Source organism: Zeugodacus cucurbitae, chromosome 3, assembly GCF_028554725.1.
Source record: "Zeugodacus cucurbitae isolate PBARC_wt_2022May chromosome 3, idZeuCucr1.2, whole genome shotgun sequence".
Lineage (NCBI taxonomy): Eukaryota > Metazoa > Arthropoda > Insecta > Diptera > Tephritidae > Zeugodacus > Zeugodacus cucurbitae.
Window position 1 is genome coordinate 73,541,690 of NC_071668.1, and position 22,879 is coordinate 73,564,568.

A 22,879-nucleotide genomic window follows, 5' to 3' on the forward strand; every position below is an offset into this window, starting at 1 on the left:
AATGAAAAATAGCTAAAAACGGATGGAAATGTATTTTATTTAGGTAAATATACATTTCTTTTCGTAGAATGTGAAGTGAAAAATTTAAAATATTTATTTTTCAAATTGCTTTACTACTTTTCTTCACTTTCTGCTTTAATATCGCCTGTGGGATTGCGTATATTTCAATTTTCATGTCTCCACTGAATTTCGCACATAAAATTGAGCAATTTTCTAAAACATCGAGTGCATTGACATATTCCAAATGATTTAACTGACAAACATGAAGAAATCGAAAAAAATAATAATAGAAACTCCCCAAATGCGGCAACTGTGGTAGTGGTTAGCGGCACACAATACTGAACGAAATTACCGCTGACATAAATCAAATAATGCACGCAACAGTGCGCCCAAATTCGTAATTTCGAAAAGCAACAAAAGTGAACTCAAACTTTGGTCCAAAGTTTCTAAAATTGCTATTAAACGGTAAAAGCGAAAACTCTCAGGAGTCGTTGAGCAAATGAGCAGAAATGGTAAATACAAAAAATAAAAATGAAATATCTAAAAAATAATATATATAAGAACCAAAAATTGGTAAATAAAAATAAATGAAAATCACACAAGAATCAGAAACGAAAAAAAAAACAAAAAGTGTCTAATAGAAAATGAAAAGCAAGACGTCTGCAAAACATTAAGTATGCAGGAGCAAAATGTGAAAAGTACGCCCAAGGGACACTCGCCACATTCACCGTTACACAGCCACGCGCACCTTCGCCCCACATTGTACCACCGCAAGCAGCCTGTGTATATTGGCCAACTCATAGTGAAAAGTTTGCCGAGCGCGTCACAACGTGTTTGCTGTCACGTTGTATTCATTTTCGAAATGAAGGTAAACGTTTAAAGATCATCTATAATCATTTACATAAGTATAATATTGCAAGGATAACAGCAGTAGCAGCAGCCTGAGCACGAAAGCGCAAATGACAACCTGAATGTGGGTTACTAAGCACAAGGAGTTGTGTGCTCCGTTCAGTTGAGTATAATCTTTTTGAAAAAGCAAAGGCGAGACAGCTGCGCGGGGGTTGTGGCAGTGTCTGCTACAGCAAGTAGTCCATTTAGCTAATATTTATATATAATATATATGGAGGTTTGTGTATTGTAAAATGCATGGGTGTCGTGTTTTCACTGAGAATATACACAATTTTTTAAAGTGTTTATAGAAGATATTTGCAAATGAAGAAGACTCTTATAATCCTTGTGAAGTATATATTACGAGAAACATAAATAATTTCAATTTCTCACTACAATAATCATTAATGTAGGTCACACCGTTAAACTCGATAGTGATTGCCTTTTAAAATGTGAGTTGTTATGCCAATAAGTGACAAAAGTATAAATTCGTTTAAGTTTATATGTTTAGAAAAAAACGCTGAATTTTAGTAAAAATTTTCATTTAAGGTGTTAGGGGTAGTCAGGATTTTCAAAAAATAATTTTTTTTTGCATTTTCGTTAAGTGTAATATCTTAAAAATATACTCTGCAAATTTGAAGTTTATCCGATAATTGCTTTTAGAGTTATTCGACAAATAACAACGAACGCTCGGGCACTCCAACACGCTTGTGTGAAACTTTAAATGTTTTTTTCTCAAAACTATGTTTTTTGAACTGGTGACAACTGTAACTCGAAAACCGCTCGGTAGATTTTAATGAAATTTCTACAGCTTTTAGAATGCATAATAAAGTCCGGCCTGAACCAAAGATTTCCTTTTTCAAAAATTTTGATGTTTTAAGATCAATTAACTGATGTTTTTTTGCCGAAAATCTAGAAAAAACTTTCCTGAGGCCGCCATTTTGTTAATTTTTGAAAAAAAAAAGTTTGGTTCAGGCCCAGGATTATCTATTTATCAAACTATTTTATTTATCCGATTGATTTTAGATGAATCTCCAAGGACTTATGATTGTCACCGCAAGTACCTTTTTTTGAAACTGGGGCAACACAGACTGCTATAATTTTGGAAATTATAATTTTATTCGCGCAACAAAAGTTGCTAAGGAGAGTATTATAGTTTTGTTCACATAACGGTTGTTTGTAACACCCAAAACTAAACGAGTTGGATATAGGGTTATATATACCAAAGTATCAGGATGAAGAGTGGAGTTCAAATCCGAATGTCTGTCTGTCCGTCCGCCCGTCTGTGCAAGCTGTAACTTGAGTACAAATTAAGATATCTTGATGAAACTTGGCACACTTATTACTTGGCATCATAGGCAGGCTGCTTTCGAAAATGAGCAAAATCGGACCACTGCCACGCCCACAAAATGGCGAAAACCGAAAGCACATAAAGTGGCATAACTAAGCCATAAATAAAGCTATGGAAATTTGGTATGAAGGATCGCACTATGAAGGGGCATATTTGGATGTAATTTTTTTAGGGAAGTGGGCGTGGTCCCGCCCCCTACTAAGTTTTTTGTACATATCTCGCAAACCAATAGAGCTATATAAACTTTCTGCAGTCGCTTTTTTTAGCCACTTCCTAATACAGTCCAAAAATGAAAGAAATCGGATCATAACCACGCCCACCTCCCATACAAAGGTTCGGTTGAAAAGTACTAAAAGTGGGTTAACTCGCTAACGAAAAACATCAGAAACAATAAATTTCACATAAGAAATGGCAGATGAAAGCTGCACTCAGATTTTTTTACAAAATGGAAAACGGGCGTGGCGTCGCCCACTTATGGGTCAAAAACCATATCTCAGGAACTACTGGACCGATTTCAATGAAACTTGATTTGTAATAGTTTCCTTACATCCCAATGATATATTGTGAAAATAGGCCAAATCGCTTCACAACCACGCCTACTTCCTATATACCAGAACTTTGAAGACGATCTGAATCGTTTACTTTACAATATGTAAAGTAAGCACTAGTGCAGATATCGGTGCAGAACTTTGACCAAATACTTTGTTAATAGTGTGGCAGCCCCATTCTAAAAATCGCCGAAATCGGACCATAGGTTTTTAAGGCCCCATATATCGAACACGAGGACCTCGGTGCTGCTAACCTAATATTATATAATTTAATTAAAGTTAAATAAATAAATTGCGAGAGTATAAAATGTTCGGTTACACCCGAACTTAGTCCTTCCTTACTTGCTTTTTTTTCAAATTTTCGTGACTTTAAGTAAAAGCATTGTATAATAATGCCATATTATCGTTTATGTAAGATAACATGATTTAATTGCAAAAAAAAAAAATACTGAAAATTCTGAAAATAGTGTTAACTCGAGTTTATGGTTCACTGTAATACAAAATGTGACGTGAGAAGGCTTTTCACATGGAGTTCGAAAATTTTCGATAACAATGGGAAATAGTGAGTTTACATTAACTCATAAACTCGAGTTTAAGGTTATATGTTTAGAAATACTGAATTTTTCATTCAAAATATTATGAAAATAGTGTTTGATAGTTAACTCGAGTTTATTGTTCAACGTAACACAAAATGTGCCGTAAGAAGGATTTTCATATGAAGCTCCGACATTTATTATAATTGTTGGAAATATTGAGTTTAATTAGCCTCATAAACTCGGGTTTAATATTGTGTGTTCTGGAAGAAGTGCCTTCTTGGAATGAATGTTGGTACAATAAATTATACAAATACTCTTTAATAGTTATCTGTATTGAGTTTGTGCTATAAGGTTGACAAAATACAAAATCTGGCAGGTGAAGGACTTTCATATGGTGCCCACACAGTACCGATATCTGATAACAGTGAAATAGTGAGTTAACTTTGTGCCATAAACTCAAGTTTAAGGTTACGTGTTTATTTTAGTAATTTGTTCAAACTATAACTGCAAGTTGTGTTTAATAGTTAACTCGAGTATGTGACACACCGTTCATATAATAAAGAAATAGTAACGTGAAAGAGTTTTTCAGACCATTTACACTGCCGATGTATTTACGCATTTAACACAGTTTGTATAGCCGCAAACTCTTTCTTAATATTTTTTTAGTCAGAAGAAGTATAGGAACGACAGGAAGAGCGATTATTTTCTTCGATATATACGACGCTTCCGATGAAAAACAAACGAACTAAACTCCTTGAAACTGTTAAACCCAAAATTTTCAATAACTGGTTTTATAAATATATTCAACTAAGTAAGATCTTTCAACCACACTTTCAACCAATCAAACAACCAAATTGTTGAAAGGAAAATTCTCTCAGAGAGTCCTGATTCTCTTTCATTTAACTACTAAAATTTTAACAAAATTTACCTTTGCAATATAAATTAAGTCAACTCAAGCAGAATACCTCAAAATACCGTTTGAATTAAAAAATTTCGCTCAACAACATTTTTTTACCAATTAACGTAGTCTTGAGCGCGTTTTTCACGCTGCACACTTATTTGCATTCCTACACTCAAAAGGAGCGAAAGAAATGCTTCAGCTCTTAATTTTTGCTTGAATAATTGCTTTGCCGTTAAGTTGACGTGCCACCTTGCCACACCTTCGGAAGCCACCAACTAAAATCCATTGCATCACACCGTCTACTTAACACTGACGGTTTGCTTCCGTTGTTTTTGCCACTATACTTCTGCTTCATAGACTCGTCTTCCTTGGCAAACATTTTACTTGTCGCTCACTGCTGCACGTCAGGTGCACTGCTGCAACACACTAACAAAAAAAAAAAACAAAAACAACATGTGCTTTCGTCTGAGTTCTCTTCTCGTCGAGTTACTGCATTTTCTTTAACGTCTTTTCGCGTTTTCCACCTTTTTCGCGTTTTATGTGGCATGTAGCGGCATTAAATGCAGCAGTCGGTTGAAAAATTGCGGTTTTCTCAAGCGAGTCAACGTGATGCGATTTGCGCCACTACAAAAATACTCTACGGTTGAATGTACTTATGTAAGCTTTCCCTCAGTGAAAGCTCACTTGCTAAAAACCGATGGCAGCGAAATGTTTGGGCAGAAGACGTGTAATGTGTCAGTTGAGTAATTAAAAATATCTCAAACGATATGTGTGTGCCTTATCGCCACTATCATGTTCATGGCAGAAATTGGTTATTTATTGACTTAGCTTTCATCATATACTGTAAGCTTCGTATGTGTTCGCTGAAAGCCAATTGGTGCTGTTGCTGCATGCACACACAATTTGTTGTTGCGGGTTCATTACAACTTTGGCGCATAAAGGGACAGCTTGTAAGTAGCTACTTAAGTAGTGAAGTGGATAAACATATCAAATGCAGCTTTGCGCTCGAACCCCAACTGAAGGGTCACTGAGTGCTGGGTGCTTGCTTACTCATTGATTAAATAATGTTATGTCTCGCAAGGTTCGTTGACTTTTAAAGCTTATTAGCCATGTAACTAGTTGGCAGCACAGGAAAAGTCTGAGACTGTATTAACAGCGCCTCTTTTTTGTAATTTTGTGTTGCAGAGAGAACCCAGTGAAGTAAATTGTATAAAGTGGTGGAGATCAGACAGATTCTTGTAGATGATATCATTCAGTACACTTTTCTGAATACAGTTTGATTCTCTAAGGATTATTTTTGTTGTATAATGCCGCTGATGTTACGGAACTTCTTCGACATTGTTTGATCGGATGTGTTTAGTTAGGGTAGGACAAACTTGTTAGTCAAAGTAGGGTCTACATGTTACAGTTTCCCCTCAACGTCTGTCTTTGAGAGGATCTTTCATCAGACAATCTGAAGTGTATTTTAGAATACACTATGCCTTGTGGTCTATTGAATTCTCCACCCTTATCACAATATCTCATTTAACCCAGTTCAGTCAAGAAGACCTAATAGAACCCCTGGATTAATGGGCGTGAGACTCTCTCGATAGGTATAAAGTGCCCCATGGTCTGAATCCTTTTCCTTGCAATGTCGGGGCAATCAAGGAATAGGTGTTTTCGCGTCTCTGTCACGAGATCGCCAAACCGACATTGATCTGTCGAGCAGATCCCAAGTTTGTACAGATAACATCATAAACTGCAGTGTCCTATTGTCTTAGTTTATTTATTGGGAATGTAATAAACCTTAAACCTTTTTTACTCTTTATAGTCCACAAGAAACAATTTGGACTGTCTAGCAGATTAACTTGCCGAGTCTTTAGTATTGCAAACAAGGTTTCGAATACTCCCTATAAATATTGCTAGAATGCGATACTGATTACTACCTCAGGGAGAGCAATATTTGGCTTACCCGATCCAAATGACCTTTCCATTTGCTTCCATTGAAGCCATTTCGGTGAGTACAAAGCATACTCTTTTCTTGCAGTTGTTTTTATTGCGCTATCTAAGTTTAGTGACCTAGTGTTGCTAAGGGCGATCGCAACGTCACAACTTTAGAACTAATAACTAGTTGTGAGTTTCCTTTGAATCTAGAATGTATGTAACAGTAGCAACGTTAGTACTCTGGGTCCATAGCATCTCTCACATCAAATGAAAATAAACTGACCGAAGGCCAAATCCGCTTATGCGTAATACTATTTTTAAACAAGTATATTTTTATGAAACACGCAAAATAATCGGGCATGAGTAGAAGCAGCAGAAGTCGAGAAAGCTGACGCAAAAAGAAAGGATAAGCAAAGCGCTAAGTAGCCCAACTATTAACGATAGCAACTAATATGAAGTAATAAGACATAAACTCATATTATTTTTGCAACATTATTTGCGCGGTTGCCAGCATTTCAGATTTGCCGCTCGACCTTCGAGCGCAATTTCTTCTGCTTCAACACTTTGGTGCTTTGGCGAAAGCACACACTTCTTAGTATTATTTTACTCCCTTGTTTCGCTGCTTTGTTGTATTTTTCTTGATTTTTATTATCATTTGTTTTTGTTGCCATCTTGCAACATTGTGATAATTAATGACGCTAATTGGAGTGCTGTGCAACCGCCAGAGTATATTGTTGATATTGCTGCTATTGTTGTCGCCGCTCAAGCAGCTAGTGATTATGATGCTTGTGGCGAATGTCGGTGGAATGAACAACGCAATACACATACACACAGAGAGAGAGAGAGGGACTCGTATATGAGGTGGCAATGAATTGTGGTAGCATGTTGCATGTTAGTTATATACATAAGTGCTAAAAGCCAAGAGGTGGCACGTGAACTAATGAAGGAAACTAAGCGCCAAACGGTCGGCGGTGGTTGTTGTGTCGATGTTGGTTCGTTGGCTCGCGGCAATCGCATAGCTGTGATAATGAAAAGGCGGACCAACAACCGCAGCGTGTGGTCAATATGTAGTGAGGCAATAGCAGTAAAATTATATCAGTTTATTGGAGCGTTGCATGCTGCTGCTGTTGTGAGGAGGAAAACGGTAACACTTAACTGGTAGTGTAGTGTGGTTGGTCATGTAATAAAAATAAAGAAATGAATCATGTAAATTTATATCACATAAAATTGATTTAATGCGGTTCAGTTAGATAGTCGAGAAATAGGGAGCCTTTAGAAACTTGTTGGTCAATTTGGATTTTGATTTGTTTAATAGGACTTAAGTATAGAAGACTTTCATAAGGAACTTAAAACATATGTATGTCGAACAAAACTTTTTATTTGACTTTTTTTGTTAAGTCTGGTCTATTTGCTTTCCTTATACGGATTTTCCTGATTTTCGTGTCAATATTCGTATAAAAAGGTTAAAAAATTGATCAAGATCTATATTTATTGGTTCAGGGTTGTCAACTATTGAGAAACGCTTTCAGGAATACATTTAATATTCATTAAAATTAGTAAAAATTAAATAAAAAAATGTGTACCTTATTTCAGAACTATTTTCTTTTTTATACCCTGAACAGGGTATATTAAGTTTGTCACGCAGTTTGTAACACCCAGAAGGAAGCGTCGGAGGCCCTATAAAGTATATATATAAATGATCAGTATGTTGAACTGAGTCGATTTAGCCATGTCCGTCTGTCTGTATATATACGACCTAACCCTTCAGTTTTTAAGATATCGTTTTGAAATTTTGCAGATGTTTTTTTCTCTTCAAGAAGCTGCTCATTTGTCGGAACTGCCGATATCGGACCACTATATCATATAGCTGCCATACAAACCGAAAGATCGGAATCAATGGCTTGTATGGAAAACTTCCGCATTTTACTACATATCTTCACGAAATTTAGTGTGAGTTATTGTTCATAGAAATAATTTAATGTCCGAAAAAATAGTTCAGATCGGTTCACTATAGCATATAGCTGCCATACAAACTGAGCGATCGGAATCAATGGTTTGTATGGAAAACTTCCGCATTTTACTACATATCTTCACGAAATTTGGTGTGAGTTATTAGTCCTAGAAATAATTTAATCTCCAAAAAAATTGTTCAGATCGGTTCACTATAGCATATAGCTGCCATACAAACTGAACGATCGGAATCAAGGGCTTGTATGGAAAACTTCCGCATTTTACTACATATCTTCACGAAATTTGGTGTGAGTTATTAGTCCTAGAAATAATTTAATCACCGAAAAAATTGTTCAGATCGGTTCACTATAGCATATAGCTGCCATACAAACTGAACGATCGGAATCAATGGCTTGTATGGAAAATTTTCGCATTTGACGTGGTATCTTCTCGAAATTTGACATGGATTACTGCTTAAGGTAATAATATAATCACCGAAGAAATTGTTCAGATCGGTTAACCATATAACCTTAATGTTTCTAGCAAACAACCCGGCTAAAAAGAATTAGTAAAATATTTTCGTTTTTTTACTTACTTATTCTTACGTCTTTAGGTTTGCTTAAACACATAATTACTTAAACAAATGCACCTGTGAAGGGTATATTAGCTTCGGTACAGCCGAAGTTAACTTTTTTTTTGTTTTTGACTAGGGTTGCCATATAAACAATAATAGTAATAAATAAAATAAAATTTGAAAACATCGATGTCTTATGAAGAATTCCTTGAAATTATTTTCATTGCCAATTAAAAATGTACAGGGATAGCCCTAAGCTAAGAAAATATACACCTACAGAATGAGTTGGAAAGACTTGCCATCTGCGGTACTGTTTTGTGAATATACTATTAGAAAACGACTTCAAAATCATGACAAAGAGTTGCCATCTGTATTAAAATTGTCTGAATAACCCTTGCTACTTTTTTCAATTTAATAATGTATGTATGTGATTGGCGTTCAACCGTTTAGCCGGTTATAGCCGAATCGATGACTCCTCTCGTTCCTTCGCAGTTCGGCGCCAGTTGGAGATTCCAAGTGTAACCAGGTCGCTCTCCACCTGGTTCCTCCAACGGAGTGGAGGCCTTCCCCTTCCTCGGCTTCCTCCGGCGGGTACTGCACCGAACACTATCAGAGCTGGAGTGTTTTCGTCCATTCGTACAACTTGACCTAGCCAGCGTAGCCGCTGTCTTTTTATTCATTGAACTATGTCAATGTCGTGGTATAACGTGGCATTCGCCGTTGCCAATGTTCTGAGGACCATAAATCTTGCGCAAAATTTTTCTCTCGAAAACTCCTAGTGTCGTCTCATCTGATGTTGACATCGTCCAAGCTTCTGCACCATAAAGCAGGACGGGAATGATAAGTGACTTGTAGAGTTTGATTTTGGTTCTTCGAGAGAGGACTTTACTTTTCAATTGCCTACTCAGTCAAAGTGTTGACAAGTGTGATTCTGCGCAGGATTTCGAGGCTCACATTGTTCGTGTTGTTGATACTGGTTCCCAGGTATACGAAATTATCTACAACTTCGAAGTTATGACTGTCAACAGTGACGTGGTAGCCGAGACGCGAGTGCGCCGACTGTTTACTTGATGACAGGAGATATTTCGTCTTGTCCTCATTCACCACCAGACCCATACGCTTCGCTTCTTTATCTAGTCTGGAAAACGCAGAACAAACGGCTGTTGCTTCCGATGATATCAATATCATCGGCATACGCCAGGAGCTGTACACTCTTGTAGAAGATTGTACCCTCTCTATTTAGCTCTGCAGCTCGTATTATTTTTTCCAGCAATAGATTGAAGAAGTCGCACGATAGTGAGTCACCCTGTCTGAAGCCTCTTTTGGTATCGATCGGCTCGGAGAGGTCCTTCCCAATCATGACGGATCTTTTGGTGTTGCTCAACGTCAACTTACACAGCCGTATTAGTTTTGCGGGGATACCAAATTCAGACATCGCGGCATAAAGGCAGCATTTAATAATAATTAATAGCATTTGGAATAAACCCAAATTATTTAAGGAGCGGATAGAAGATTTAAGATTGTTTATTGTCTATATTTCATTCTCCATAACATATTGAAACCCATGAGAGCTGACGGGAGCAGGGTTGCTATGAAAGTGACAATGATCAGGTATTCTAAAATATTTCTCAGGTCGCTTTAAATATTTAACCGACTATACTAACAAATATGTAATAAAAGATAATACTCTAATCATTCAATCGCAAATGACTTGCAACAATGTAGAGCATATTATCACGTGCCTCTCTCACTACTTGGTTCAACATCCCCGCTACAATTTACAGCATTTCAACTATCTACACTGCTCTCTTTACCGACAAAAATATAGTGCAAGTTGAAGTACTATGCACTATACTACTTGCCACAATTTTCATATTTTTATTAGCGCATTTCGCAAGAGCTTACAACTTTTCACATAAATATATTAATTAGTCTTATTAGAGCCACAGAAAAGCAGCGAAACACGCTTATTATTTGCTGTGGAATTATTGGTGCATGCTGCAGCTGAGAAGGAAAATGAGAAAAAAATTTATATTTGAATCCGCTTTGCTGCTATCAATGCAGCGCTATTTGTCTACTTCTGCGCTCTTTTGGTGTATTTATACTTATATAATTTTTTTTATTTTTACGTCTGTTGCAAATGCATCAGTTGCGCCGTGTTTGCATTTTCGGCTGCTGCAGCCACAATTCAGTACAGTTTTCAGTTTCATTGTGAAAATGTGCGTGGCTGCGAATAGCGAAAAGTTAAGAGAATTTGAGTGCGCGCAATAATTGAAAATAATAATTTCTTTGTTATTCCGCGAAAGTACTACTCCCAACTTGCACTGGAAAAAGTGAAATCACTTTGCTTTTGTCTTTTTGAAAATGCACAATAAATTGTGAAAATAATATTACGAAAAGTTGTTGATAATTAAGTGGAGAAAGTGAAGTCTCAACAAATAATATGATTTGGGAAAGAAAAGGAAATTAATTATGGTGTTTAGTAATTGAAAAGTAAGTTGGTGAAATGCTAATGAAAGGGACTTAGAATAATATAATATTTTGGGAAATTATAAAAAAATATTCCCTTTAATTTAATTTAATTTTTAAAGAGCTTTTTAAACTATTTTTTGACTCAACACTATTTATTACTCAATTAAGTTATCAATTAATTATAATGTAAGCCACAATTAGTAATCAGTAATGATAATAACTAAGGAAAAAAATTAAAAAAATATATGAAAAAACCATTGGTAAGTGACACTAGTGCAAAAAATTTAAAACTGTTTTCATTTTAAACCAAAATAAGTCGGAAAAATATATAAAAAAAAAACAGGATTAAAACTACTTAAATTGTTATGCAATTTTCAATTGAGATACTTATCTAAACCAATAATTGTTAAAGCAAAAAATGTAAATACATTATATTGAAAATATTTCACACTTATGGCATTTCATTTCCATAAACCTACATGAAGGTCAAGTGGCAATCGTTATATTTTGTATTTAAATTATAATCAAATATTTATGGTATTTATTTTGCATATTTAATTTATTCATTGTTGTTTATTGCATATATTTTATTTTGATTTTTTGTTATGAAAAAAATTGATATGTTCGCCATTTAATTTTTCCATCGAACGTTGTTTAGCAGCTGCGAAAATCTGACCTTCAATTTACTAAGCCCTTTTTAATTGTAATTAAATGTTAATTAGCCAGCTGTTCGCCTAAAGTATTTGGGTCAAGCGGAAATTAGTTGCCTGTCCGACTAATGGGAAATTTTCGTATGCACAACAAATAGAGCGCGCAATTAAAAAGGGTATTTATTGTGGAATTTTTTAGTTTATGTTGATATGTATGAGTAGATATATGCATTTAGGAATCTCTAAAATATGTGCGCTATTTTTAATTTAAATCACAAAAGTAGTTAGAATTAATGTGTTGAACTTTGATTTTAAATATACAAAAAACAGTGAAAATGCATGTGATATTTTTGCTTAAAAATTTATTTTATATTATGTAATTGAATTTTATTGATTTTTAAGTTTAAAGTTTAGAGCGTAAAGTATTAAATTTTTAAGTTTAATTTGTAAAATTTTAAGCAATATCTCTCAAGTGTTTTGTGTGTTAAATCTTTAGGTTAACTTGATTACATTTAGTTTGGTTTTAAGTTTAAGGTTTATGATTTAAGCTACGTAAAATTTGAAGTCGTAAGTTGTAAGTCGTAAGTTGTAAGTTGTAAGTTGAAAGTTGTAAATTGTAAGTTGAAAGTTGAAAGTTGTAAGTTGAAAGTTGTAAATTGTAAGTTGTAAATTGTAAGTTGTAAGTTGTAAGTTGTAAGTTGTAAATTGTAAGTTGTAAGTTGTAAGTTGTAAGTTGTAAGTTGGAAATTGTAAGTTGTAAATTGTAAGTTGAAAGTTGAAAGTTGTAAGTTGTAAGTTGTAAGTTGTAAGTTGGAAATTGTAAGTTGTATGTTTGAGGTTTTATGTTTCAAATCTTAAGTTTCAAGTCTCAAGTTTTAAGTTTTAGGTTTTAGGTTTTAAGCTTTAAGTTGTAAGTTTTTAATTTTTTTTTTTAATTTTTTTTATTCGAGTCTTAAACATTGTACACTGAAGTTTGAGTTACAAATTTTATCAGAAGGTTTTTAAATTGAATTTAATTTTAACTTTCCTTAGTAAAGTGTTAAGTTTCGTCGTGAGTGCAAAACTGAAAAATTTTAGCTTTGAACATTAAACATTTAATTTTTCAACTTTGAACTTTACATTACAACTAACTAATTTTCCAAAACAGCTTTAATTAAGTTCACCTGTTGCGATCTTATCAAGGTAAATTTCAACTGAAGAATACCAAGCACAACTAGCATACTTCAGCGTAACTTAAAGTACGTGCCAGTCACCGACCTCATTCATCACAATGCAAAAAGTTGTGTCGGTTGAAATAGAATAGCAAAGTGGAAACGAGCTGCTAACCACCTCAAGTTACACGCATAACTTGCATTGCGGCATGCAACAACTTGTGCAACGAATTAGCTAAATAAGATATGCGCACAACTTTGCCATTGGAGCTTTCCACTTCGCATATGCCCCGTGGTAAGATGCAACAAATTCTCACTTGAACCACATATTCTTCACTCGGTCGAACTTTCACTTCCAGGCATTTATCTAAGCACAAAACACGCAAACAACCAACCACATTTGTCCAGCAGCAACAGCACCACAGGCAACAATAACAAACTAAACAAAATACGAGTCAACTGCTGCGCCCACACTTCCGACACGCTGCGCTGCTGGTCTGTTTCACTTTCGGTTATTCGCTTAGCCTTGCTGAGTTTCCTGTCGCTCGGCTTATCTGTCTTATATACATTTTTTTACAACACACTCACTGTCCCATTGTGCCACAAAATGTTGCATATTTGTCTAACTGCCTTCGAAATGCATCCGGTAGAAATTCCAAGTATTTGCACATCCTTGCAGATTTGTTGACGCGCTGCAGCACTGAAGCGCTGGCAGACGAGCAACTTGCAACAGAAGTGCATATATAACGGTAACAGCTGTAACGGCAGCTGCACAAGCTCAAGTCAAATGCTTAGCTGGCTATGAAATAACAGTAAAGTTGAGAGACGGATTGTTGTAGGAATTTGCCGCCCGCTTGTCCCAACGGATGTGCTGCTGATCCTAACGGTATAACGGTATATGTATATTATACAAAAGTCTGCATGTCTGTCAGTAAGACAAACTTTTGACGTCATTCGCCTAATGAGGTTTACCCGAAAAGTTAACACTTTGGTTTTGCCTTGCATTGCTCTGTCGCAGTGTTGCAATGCGGGTGTTGCGCGCTCTCGTTGTGGAAAGTTGCCGACTTAACAATGAAGTTGCACATGCATTATATATGTATATGTATATGTAGTATGACCGCATAAGTTTGCAACATTTGTTTCGTTTTACGACATTTTTACGAATATGTCGGAAGAAAATTTGCAAATGCGCCTTAAAGTATGCAAAGTACAGCAAAGTTTACGCGAAATTCGTTTTGTTTCTGCCACCAATTTGCAAATACTCGTGTATACTTTTCTTTCGCTCGATTGCACATTTATTTTGGTACTTTATTCGTTGTTTTGCCGTTGCCAAACAAAACTTCATAATGGGCGGCTCAGTGGGTGCATTATCAATTGTCTAATATACATACTATGTAAATGACTTTCTTAACTTTGGAATTGAGGTTAGGAAATCTGGATATGCGCTTGAGTAGTTTTTAGTTTTTCAGTTCATATGTTTATATGCTAATTTAGATGCTATATAATAAGGTAGTTGAAAGAATTGGAACACAAATAGAACAAAATCAGAATCAAGTCTAAAGCGAAAGCTTTATGCTGAATATGGAATTAAAACTGCTTTAAAATGTATAATTTAGAGCGTAATTTAAAGAGTCTAAATTTTTGATATCAAATTTTAAGTTTTAAGTTGTAAGTTGTAAGTTGTAAGTTTTTAAGTTTTAAGTTTTAAGTTTTAAGTTTTAAGTTTTAAGTTTTAAGTTTTAAGTTTTAAGTTTTAAGTTTTAAGTTTTAAGTTTTAAGTTTTAAGTTTTAAGTTTTAAGTTTTAAGTTTTAAGTTTTAAGTTTTAAGTTTTAAGTTTTAAGTTTTAAGTTTTAAGTTTTAAGTTTTAAGTTTTAAGTTTTAAGTTTTAAGTTTTAAGTTTTAAGTTTTAAGTTTTAAGTTTTAAGTTTTAAGTTTTAAGTTTTAAGTTTTAAGTTTTAAGTTTTAAGTTTTAAGTTTTAAGTTTTAAGTTTTAAGTTTTAAGTTTTAAGTTTTAAGTTTTAAGTTTTAAGTTTTAAGTTTTAAGTTTTAAGTTTTAAGGTTTAAGGTTTAAGTTTTAAGTTTTAAGTTTTAAGTTTTAAGTTTTAAGTTTTAAGTTTTAAGTTTTAAGTTTTAAGTTTTAAGTTTTAAGTTTTAAGTTTTAAGTTTTAAGTTTTAAGTTTTAAGTTTTAAGTTTTAAGTTTTAAGTTTTAAGTTTTAAGTTTTAAGTTTTAAGTTTTAAGTTTTAAGTTTTAAGTTTTAAGTTTTAAGTTTTAAGTTTTAAGTTTTAAGTTTTAAGTTTTAAGTTTTAAGTTTTAAGTTTTAAGTTTTAAGTTTTAAGTTTTAAGTTTTAAGTTTTAAGTTTTAAGTTTTAAGTTTTAAGTTTTAAGTTTTAAGTTTTAAGTTTTAAGTTTTAAGTTTTAAGTTTTAAGTTTTAAGTTTTAAGTTTTAAGTTTTAAGTTTTAAGTTTTAAGTTTTAAGTTTCAAGTTTCAAGTTTCAAGTTTTAAGTTTTAAGTTTAGTTTTGGAGTTTCAAATTTTAAATTTCTTCAGATTTCAGTATATGTTTCAAGTAAGCACTGTAAAGTTTAAGTGTTGGGTAAATTTAATATAAAATTTTATTTTCGTTTCTAAATTTATATTGTTTATATGAGTATAAAACAATTTCCCACACGCACATAAATAATTAATCACATTTTAACTACTTTCGCAGCACTTCATCACAATTAATCCACAAAGCGATATTCTAAGTGCAACTTTTTCATTGCCTCTTGTTGTTTATGCTAGCAGCAGCTGAGCTAATAGCAATTTCAGTTTATCAACAAGCAGCAAGGAAGCAGGCACATACATACACACGCATATAAATCAAACAAAACAAAAGCAACAACAAAAACAGCGCTAAGGAAATTTATTTATTTCACACCGAATGGGTGGCGGTGTTGTATTTCTAATTGTCGTGCCGACAGCGAATTTCGAACGCGAGCTCATTTATGGTAAGACAAAGTTTTACGCGCTTTTTCTCGAACAAATTTCATAAGTGTATGCAGAAAATAAAATTTTCCACTCACCAGCACAATTATGTACACACCCATAATAAAATGCAAAGCTTTTACTTATTGCTTTTAGCTAACACTAAATTACCATTTTTTATGCGCTGCTCGCTCCATCATTCCAAAAACTCAAGCCAACACGCACACATACTACACGAAATTTTGCCACACACACTCACACATATACAGAGCAACGGGCGTTGCTTAGTCTGGCTCATCTACACGGCACTTGCCTGTCGTCAAGCCCGCAGCTCATAGCATACATTTAGGGATTAACTTAATTAAATAACTGCAAGTGGCAATTTGTAATTTTAAGCACCGACGCGCTTTAGCCCAGCTTGAGTTTACAGCTTGTACACGTGTAGTAATATTCACACGCACACATGAAAGTACCCAAAAATCACATATGCACAATACATTAACACAAGTTATTTATAGCCTTTGCGAGTATGTATGTGTGTGTGCAAGTTTTGTTTGCGTGGCACTTCACTCTGTTGCTCTGTGACACTGTGTTGGCTTAAGCAAATATTTTCACTGTTTATATTTCTTTGTCTGCGAATTAATTACTTTATGACACAATAAAAGTGCCGCCTACAAGTGCGCTATAAAATTTCATAATACAAATATCTTAGTGTGTGCGCGTTCTCTCACATGTGATCCACTATGCTTGTAAGTATGTTCGTGCATGTTGAATTGTGTGTGTGTGTGCGTTGCTTAGTACATAAAATGAGTGTTTTATTGCATAATTTAAATGCGCTGCAGTGTGCGATAATTTTTTATGCCAACGTGTAGAAATGTTTGCTTTAAAGAAATTAAATATTCAAGCGTGTTGTGTGTGCGGTATTAATACAAAATTCTTTTTGCGAAGTAGAAATTGAACACGCAATATTTTATAATTATAAAATTATTAAAGTAAATATTTGTGAGTTAAAAATTTTACGGTTTCAAAGAATTATTTCAAATATTTACAAATTATTATATGTATCATTACTAGATGAAGAAAACTAAATTATAATTTAGTATATAGTATACACGGTTTTGGATCTGGCAACCAAAAGTGGTTTCTATGACAATTGATGACACTGAATCCGAATCTTCATTTCGTTTTTTAAGATTGATTCTAGTTTTTGAAATAATCAAGAATTTAATTTTTTATGATTTTTGTCAAATAATATTCATTTTATGAAATGAAGTTTGGTGGAACTTTGCCTTTTGTATTGTTTAGTATCTGTTTCACGTATTAGAGTCCAACAGTAGTCGCTCATCATGTCTTCATCCCAAAATTCTTGGTATCTTCTTTCAATGTTGACTATATTTTGGTGTAGCCGCTCTCCTTGTTCGTCACTTGTATCACCCAAGAAGAAGAAGAAGAAGAGGTGGCAGGAAAATGTCTTGTGGATTTACAAGTGGTTCAGCGGAGACGTTTTGCTATCCAGGCTCATATTGAGTACGACTTTGCCATTCTTTTCTCACATAATGATGTTCAGTTGCGCGGCTATCTCACAAGCATAAAAAGCAACAAAATTTGGTGAATCCAGATTGCATCCCAGTTAAGATACCAATTACCTAGCTTTTAGGCTGTATTTGGAACCAACAATGAATAAACGCCATTCGTTTCGATCGTACGGTGTATTCATTTCATTAAATAAACCATTAATATCATTACAACTTATGTTGTCTTCTTTTTTAAGAACGGTCGAAGTGTCTGATTTCTGTTTCTGTATACAGTAACTTGTGTTCGAGAGTCTAGATATTTCCATTGCTGCAACCGTGATGCCAGCAACTCTGCTTTTTGTTTGGACAAATTCAAATCACGAATCAAATCGCTTAGTTCATCTTGTGAAATTAAATGTGTCTCTTCCATGACAAAGTCGCTATCATTACTCGGGGGTGATGGAGCTAAAGTTTCCAGCACGTTTCCACTTATACTTGGACAAACTGGCAATGAATCATTAGCAGTACGTGGAACTGGCTTGGATACTGATGATACATCAGGATATTCATTTTTTGCAAATTTTTTTGCATTTATGCCCTTAATTTTCATCAAACAAAAGTAGCAATCATCTACATGGTTTTTAGGTTCTCTCCAGAACGCTGGCATTGAAAAGGAAAAGTACTCACGTTCTCTCAATGACCACTTATACAGCTTTGTTTTGCATGCGTTACAAATAAATTTCGGTATCCATGACTTATGAGTGTCTGCTACTCTGAAACCAAAGTAGTGCAGATACGCATCTTTGAGCGCATTTGTTATTACTTTGCCACTTTTTTAATCATATAACTATCACAAACGTAACAAAAACACTTTGAATCAACTTTGCAACACTGTCTCTGCATTTGTATATGCTCTAATCACTTATTTTATTTCACTGCTACAGTTGAAATGACTTATCAAGCAGTACCTGTATGATTGGGAGAATTTTCCTCAATCGGTATTTAATTACTGTGCTTGTAACAGCACAATGGTGCTATCATGCGAGAACTCGGAAACTAGAATCAATCTTAAAAAATTAAATGCATATTCGAATTCAGCATATCAAATATAGTTAAAAATCATTCTTATCTGCTCAGATCCAAAAATTGACCTGAATTTGTAAACTTGTGAAACAGAGTAGATTTTTAAAAAATAAAACATTCCAATTTCAAAATTAAACTTTGAAATGTATATGAAGAATATTTTATTAACAAAAAAAAAATTTTAACAAAAAAATATTAAAAAAAATCAAAAACTAATCATCAACCCAAAAATTTTCTAAACTAAATATTTTTTATTAAAAATTATAAAATAATAAGTTAAAAAATAATATAATTACAAAAATATACTGGACAATATTAATTACAATTATTTCTTACTAATGTAATGTATTAATTTGTAGCTAATATTTATTTAAAAAAAATTTTCTAAAAATTTTTTTTTATTTATTTATTATTTAATTTATATGTTAGTAATGTTTTAAAATAAAAGACCTTACAGTATTAGAAGAAGAATAGAATATTAAATAGAGAAATGCACTGCGACCTGTGGTCCCTCTCTAAGGCTACAACGACTTCATTAGTCCTAGCACCCTGACAAATTCAAGGATGGTACTGAAAGTAAGGCAGACGATGTGCCCCTCTGTTGGTATGTTATGTCCCAGAGTACTGCTCCTGCTCCTGTGAAGCGCCGCTACCCATACTAATAGTTGGTGTAGGGGAGTTTCAGCCTCCATGTCACAGAAGCGGCAGGTCGGCGATTAGACCAAGCCCAGGTTGTAAAGATGTTTCCTGAGCCTAGAGTGGCCCGTATACATTCCCACCACTGTCCTTAGTTTGTTTCTTGTGAGGTTTATTAAGCACTTGAATCTTTTTGTGTTATAACCTTAACCTGGCGGACGCCAATGCTACTCTCTGTCCCTATTTTCTTCTGTCCCCCGTATAGTATTAGGACCTTGGCAAAAAAAGGATCTGGACCTATCAGTTTAGTTGCAGCTGCTGTACGAGCTAATTCGTCCGCAAGCTCGTTCCCTTCAATCCCTTTATGTCCCGGCACCCAGATTTGGTGTACTCTAGTACGTTCATAGATATTTAAGCGTATCTAAGCATTCCCTAACCAAGCGGTATACAACTTTATAAACCAATAATTAAACAAGTAAGGAAGGGCTAAGTTCGGGTGTAACCGAACATTTTATACTCTCGCAATTTATTGATGTAATTTTATAAAGACAACACAATTCGACCCATATATTCGGCATAAAGTTCAATAGAATAACGAAACTCATCATAAATAGTATATGGGGACTGAGGTAATTCCTAAACCGATTTCACTCGTTTTCACCACCAAGATACAACGTATTGAAGACTATACGCTCACTTAATTTAATATTACTTATAATTAGGTATATGGGATCTGGGGGAAGTTATGACCCAATTTTTACCATTTCAGGTACAGAGAGAAACTGTTATAAGAAAAAAATTCAGAGGGAATGAATTACATTAAAATATCTGAGGGATTTACCTATATTTTCGGTGAAAAATTAACCTTAGGCACTGAGTTCTTCATGTTTGATATCAGGGGCCTTGAAAAGTCAGGGTTCGATTTTGACAATTTTTCCACAAGTGATGTCACAGCTCAAATACAGTAGTTGTGTAAAGTTTTATTCCGCTAGCTTCATTGGTTCCTTATGAATACATTATAAAGTGAACGAATCAGATGGAATTCAAAATTGGGTTATATGGGAAGTAGACGTAGTTGTGAACCGATTTCGCCCATATTCCACCCGTGTCATCAGGGTGTCAAGAAAGTGTTATGTACCGAATTTCATTGAAATCGGTCGAGTAGTTCCTGAGATATGGTTTTTGACCCATAAGTGGGCGACGCCACGCCCATTTTCCATTTTGTAAAAAAATCTCAGTGCAGCTTTCTTCTGCCTTTTCTTATGTAAAATTTGGTGTTTCTGACGTTTTTCGTTAGGGAGTTAGCCCACTTTTAGTAATTTAACTTTTGTATGGGAGGTGGGCGTGGTTATTATCCGATTTCTTTCATTTTTGGACTGTATAAGGAAATGGCTAAAAGAAACGACTGCAGAAAGTTTGGCTTATATAGCTTTATTGGTTTGCGAGTTATATACAAAAAACCTATTTGGGGGCGGGGTCACGCCCACTTTTCCAAAAAAATTACATCCAAATGTGCCCCTCCCTAATAAGATCCTATGTTCCAAATTTCATTTTCATAACTTTATTTGTGGCTTAGTTATGACACTGTATATGTTTTCGGTTTCCTCCATTTTGTGGGCGTGGCTGTGGACCGATTTTGCCCATTTTCGAAAGCAACTTCCTCAGGGTGCCAAGGAACATGTGTTCCAAGTTTCATTAAGATATCTTAATTTTTACTCAAGTTATCGCTTGCACGGACAGACGGACAGACGGACAGACGGACGGACGGACGGACAGACATCCGGATTTCAAATCTACTCGTCATCCTGATCATTTATGTATATATAACCCCATATCTAACTCTTATATTTCTTGGTGACACAAACAACCGTTATGTGAACAAAACTATGATACTCTGTGCAACAGGTTGCGAGAGTATAAAAAAAAAATAAACTAATATTAAAATTTTAAACAAAACATATTTTTTAAACTTGAATTTCTTTTTAATTAAAACTTTAATTTATATGTTAATATAACAAATGGAGAATTTAAAAAAAAATTGCTACTACCGCTAAAGAAAATTTTCTAAATTTTTTTGCCAAAATCTGTTTTAACTATTTACTAAAAAATTTAAAATAATTATTTTTAAAAAATATATTTTCAATAATTTAAAATTTTTATATAAAATTATTGTTTTTGGATTTTTTTTTTGGAATATTTTGGTACACACCCAAAAATATTTTTATAATTTTTGTTTACTAAAAAAAATTTACATAATTTATTTTCACAATTCCTTTCTGTTGTTGTAGAAAAATAATATAGCAAATAAAAAATTATATTAATAAATATAAATTGTAAAAAAAATATAAAATTTATAAGAAAATATGTTAAAGTGATTAATTTTGAATAATTTTTTGTTGAATTGTTTTTGGTTTTTTATTTAATTATTTACTTATATTCAATTTATTAAAACACTTAATATAAAATAATAATTTTTTTTAAAATATTTTTTTAAATTAAATAAAAATACAATATGAGTTTAAAACGTGCCTACATCGTTATCCAAACCAGTGACCTACTTTATGGCACACACATGCACGCAGTTTATTAGAAATCTGCACGCACCTAGCACCTCCTGCGTCAGTATGCATACACACACCCACACTCACACTCACACGAATAAATTAACAGCAAACTAATTTCAATAAAAAGCAACATCAGCTGCTGGCAATTTTATTTTCAATTTAAATGCAGCGAAGCTTTTGCAAATTGTCATCAATGAGAGCTATCCAGTACACGAGCGCACACAATATGTCCCTGAATACCGTTAACAGAACATGATATAGCAACAACAGCGACAGCAAAAGCCAATATCGAGCATACATACACCGTTAGATGTGCCGTTAGCAGATTTGTAAGCTATTTATGCGAAAAGTTACTTAAGTGTTAATGCAACATCCGCTTAATCCAGCAACAGCAGCGACTAGTGGCAACAATAATACACGCTGTGGCATACATAAAGCAGTGCCACATAGTGTTGCAACCTTTACACGTATGCAGCGCGTGGCAACAACAACAACACGCAATGATTTTGCAATTTACTTGTTCACTACATGCATATAACTAACTGTAAATGCATGTTGCATGCAACAAGCGTTGCCACATACCTAGTTACATGTGTGCAAGTGGCTAATACCGCTACACTCGAGTGCATAGATTTACAACTATAACAACTCAGCGAACTTTTTATGATGTCTCATGCTTTATTTATGTCATTTGTAGTGCAACAGGGGTGTGCAACTTTCCGAATGCGAGTCGTGCTTACAACCAACGCAAGTTGGGGGATTTGTCGTCAGAATAGATTCAACACATATGTATCTATGTATGTATGCTTTATGCGCATGTTTCAAGTGCTTAGCGATTGTAAGTGCGACTGCGAATGACTTGCCAACACCCACGAAAATATAAAATATCTCTTTTGGTATGTTGTTGTACAGGAAATAAGTAATAAAAACTAGTTGAAGAAATTTTAAGTTTAAGGAAGCAATCGAACATTAGATACACTCACAAATTGTATGGATTTAAAGCGAGTAAAGTATTTCGATTTGATTGCATATCTTTAAGAATAAAAGGTCTCTTATAAAATTAGTGTTCAATACTAAAATCAGACTTCCTCCTTTAATATCCAGCCTTCGCCAGTCTAAGGTTAACATCTTAGGCGAACCCAGTGAAGCGACTGGAATCGACATTAGACGC

The 22,879-nt window shown here is 34.1% G+C and overlaps 2 protein-coding genes across 4 annotated transcripts in view; one reads left to right on the forward strand and one right to left on the reverse strand.

Moving 5' to 3' along the window:
* LOC105215938 (uncharacterized) overlaps positions 1-22,879 on the reverse strand; it is a 276,247-nt gene that overhangs the window by 131,253 nt on the left and 122,115 nt on the right. The gene's annotated exons all lie outside the window — the stretch shown is intronic.
* The window catches only part of LOC105217698 (uncharacterized), a 97,691-nt gene continuing 85,646 nt past the window's right edge, over positions 10,835-22,879 (forward strand). The window contains exons 1-2 of one of the 3 annotated variants that reach the window (XM_054227991.1): positions 10,835-11,164; positions 15,655-15,934. In XM_054227991.1, coding sequence (XP_054083966.1) covers positions 15,868-15,934 — 67 coding nt within the window. In that variant the 5' untranslated portion in view covers positions 10,835-11,164; positions 15,655-15,867. The remainder of the gene's footprint in view (positions 11,165-15,654; positions 15,935-22,879) is intronic. The other 2 variants (XM_054227990.1, XM_054227989.1) reach the window with 2 other exon arrangements.